The sequence below is a fragment of the Poromitra crassiceps genome, assembly GCF_964638095.1.
Source record: "Poromitra crassiceps genome assembly, chromosome: 12".
NCBI lineage: Eukaryota > Metazoa > Chordata > Actinopteri > Beryciformes > Melamphaidae > Poromitra > Poromitra crassiceps.
Window position 1 is genome coordinate 3901671 of NC_139632.1, and position 2212 is coordinate 3903882.

At 41.6% G+C, this 2212-nt stretch overlaps 1 protein-coding gene across 1 annotated transcript in view; it reads left to right on the top strand.

Annotated features, from left to right (window-relative positions):
* Positions 1 to 1972, top strand: part of tns3.2 (tensin 3, tandem duplicate 2) — a gene marked incomplete at its 5' end in the record, with an annotated part of 76394 nt that extends 74422 nt beyond the window's left edge. The window contains one exon of the mRNA XM_083648175.1: positions 798 to 1972. Coding sequence (XP_083504301.1) covers positions 798 to 939 — 142 coding nt within the window. The 3' untranslated portion in view covers positions 940 to 1972. The remainder of the gene's footprint in view (positions 1 to 797) is intronic.
* Positions 1973 to 2212: the final 240 nt, after the last annotated feature.

The window sequence follows — 2212 nt, forward strand, 5'->3', positions numbered from 1 at the left end:
TTCTTTGTCTCTTGTTGCCTTTCACTGCTTTCCCTGTCTACCCTTTCCCCCTCTTTCTATTTGAAGTGCTTTGTGCGTGTATGTTTTTCTTCACTAAAGTGTCGTTTCCTGAGGTCTCAGGGAGAGAGGAGTTATAAGTGAGAGAGAAACAGAGACCTGTGGATGAAATAACTTAGGCTCATTATTTGTCATGTGAAATATCAGCGTCCTGTTTTCATTCATATTGTTCTAAATGGGGACACGTTAGCACACAACAACAGATTAGATCTATGAGACTTTACAGCAAGTTGCAGTGATGTACAGGTGAGCATCAGTGGTACCATCTCGTAATGAGAAGGTCACAGGTTCAACAGCCACGACAGCCAGTTTATGTCCATCGAGAACTGGGGCTGGATATCGCAACCAATCTCCCGATAGGATTCCCATACACAAGGTCCGGATTTGATTCCATTTCCGATTCGATATCGATGTTTCAGTTACAATACCAATTTGGCGTGGATATGAAAGAGATTCTCAAAGGAATAAGGCTGTAAATTATGCAAGGAACCCTCTAACCTGCTGTATTGTTAAAAAATAAATTGTTTACAGATGTTTACAGGATCTCGTCGTGCTAAGAACCAAACCGTGCGAGTCTAACAGGGCTTCAAGCATCCACGGGAAAAGGCATTATACTAAAAGATCAATATTGGGATTTATGAATTCATACAAGTTCCTCCGAATGAATATCGATTCAATATCGATATATCGGAGTAGAACGTCACTTCTGCTGTCTAAGTCCTTCTCTCTCCTTCTCCCAGGATCTTTGGCTTTGTAGCCAGGAAGTCTCAGAGCGGCACAGAAAACGTGTGCCACTTGTTTGCAGAGCACGACCCTGAGCAACCAGCGAGCGCTATCGTCAACTTTGTCTCCAAGGTCATGATCGGCTCCCACAAGAAGTAGGAGAAAGACCTCTCACTCCAGGGTGAAGTTGTCAGGACCAGGGACCATGAGTACGAGCAAAACTGACCCAAGATTAGACTCCTCTACAGGCAACTTCACCCTCCACCCCAGACCCACACAGTACAAACCCGCACACTCCCATTCTTGGTTTCTGTTGGTAAACATACTGCACTATGCCTTTGGACTTTGTATGGACTACATTGCAGGATGCTGCCACCAGAGGGAGCCACTGCAACTCTGTTGTGCATAAAGTAGTGGGACCTCCAACTCAAAGCATATAACTACTCAGAGATGCGATGCGCCTCTGGAGTCTTTTGATAATGTATATAGAATCCTAGACACTTTTAAAGGGAGGATGTCGGTCGGTGTCACATTTTGACATGGTATTAACCGCTTTCATGTGAGCATTATTTTGTACTTTAGTCATAGTGTACTACTGTATATTACTCTGCTGTCTTAATTAATATAGGCATGCATGTCAAAGCTGACAAAAATAAACACACACGTAGGCCTACTTCTAATTAACCCTGGGAAATAACAGTTGGCAGATAAACACATATCCATTTCCAAGTATGACTGTTTGAAACCTTTTGGTGGTGAAAATATGTGCATCAAGTTTCAAAGCCACTCTTCCATAAGCACAGTGCCTTGTGGGCACCATGAGACAACCATACTGTCACGACAAAAGTCAATGGTGCGATCTTGACACTATTGACAGACAAAGCCAATAATAATGTGGTTGCCTTGTACTTAAGATGGATTTATTATGTCGTGTTTATATATTGCTCAAATTATTTATCCCTTATTTGCAGATGTGTATACATTTCTTTTTTCAAAATACTTGTCATATATTTTTGTATATTAACATACTGTACTGTACATTAGGTTTGAAAGCAGTGTACCTCAAAAAATATGCAGCCATGCAACATATTTGTGTGAGGAGAATATTGTATTATCACATAGTCTGCCTTGTATGTGTTACTAATCGAGTGGTCAAGAGACTGATTCCTGTGCAGATGAATAAAGTCAAGCTGACTCTCACTCTGATTCTTATGAGAGATGGGTCAGAATAAGAAATGCCTCTTCTGTCATGTTCTGCGATAAAGGACAAGGTTTTGGGCCTCTGCCCCGTAACTAGCACTCTCCTCCTCTCAGTAAACCGTTTGATTTGTAAATGAATATGATTTAGCTGTTAAAGCAGCCTTTATGAACAGCCTTCCCAGAATCACATGCGATGTGTAATTAACACTCTTGCCAATAGATGGCGGCAATC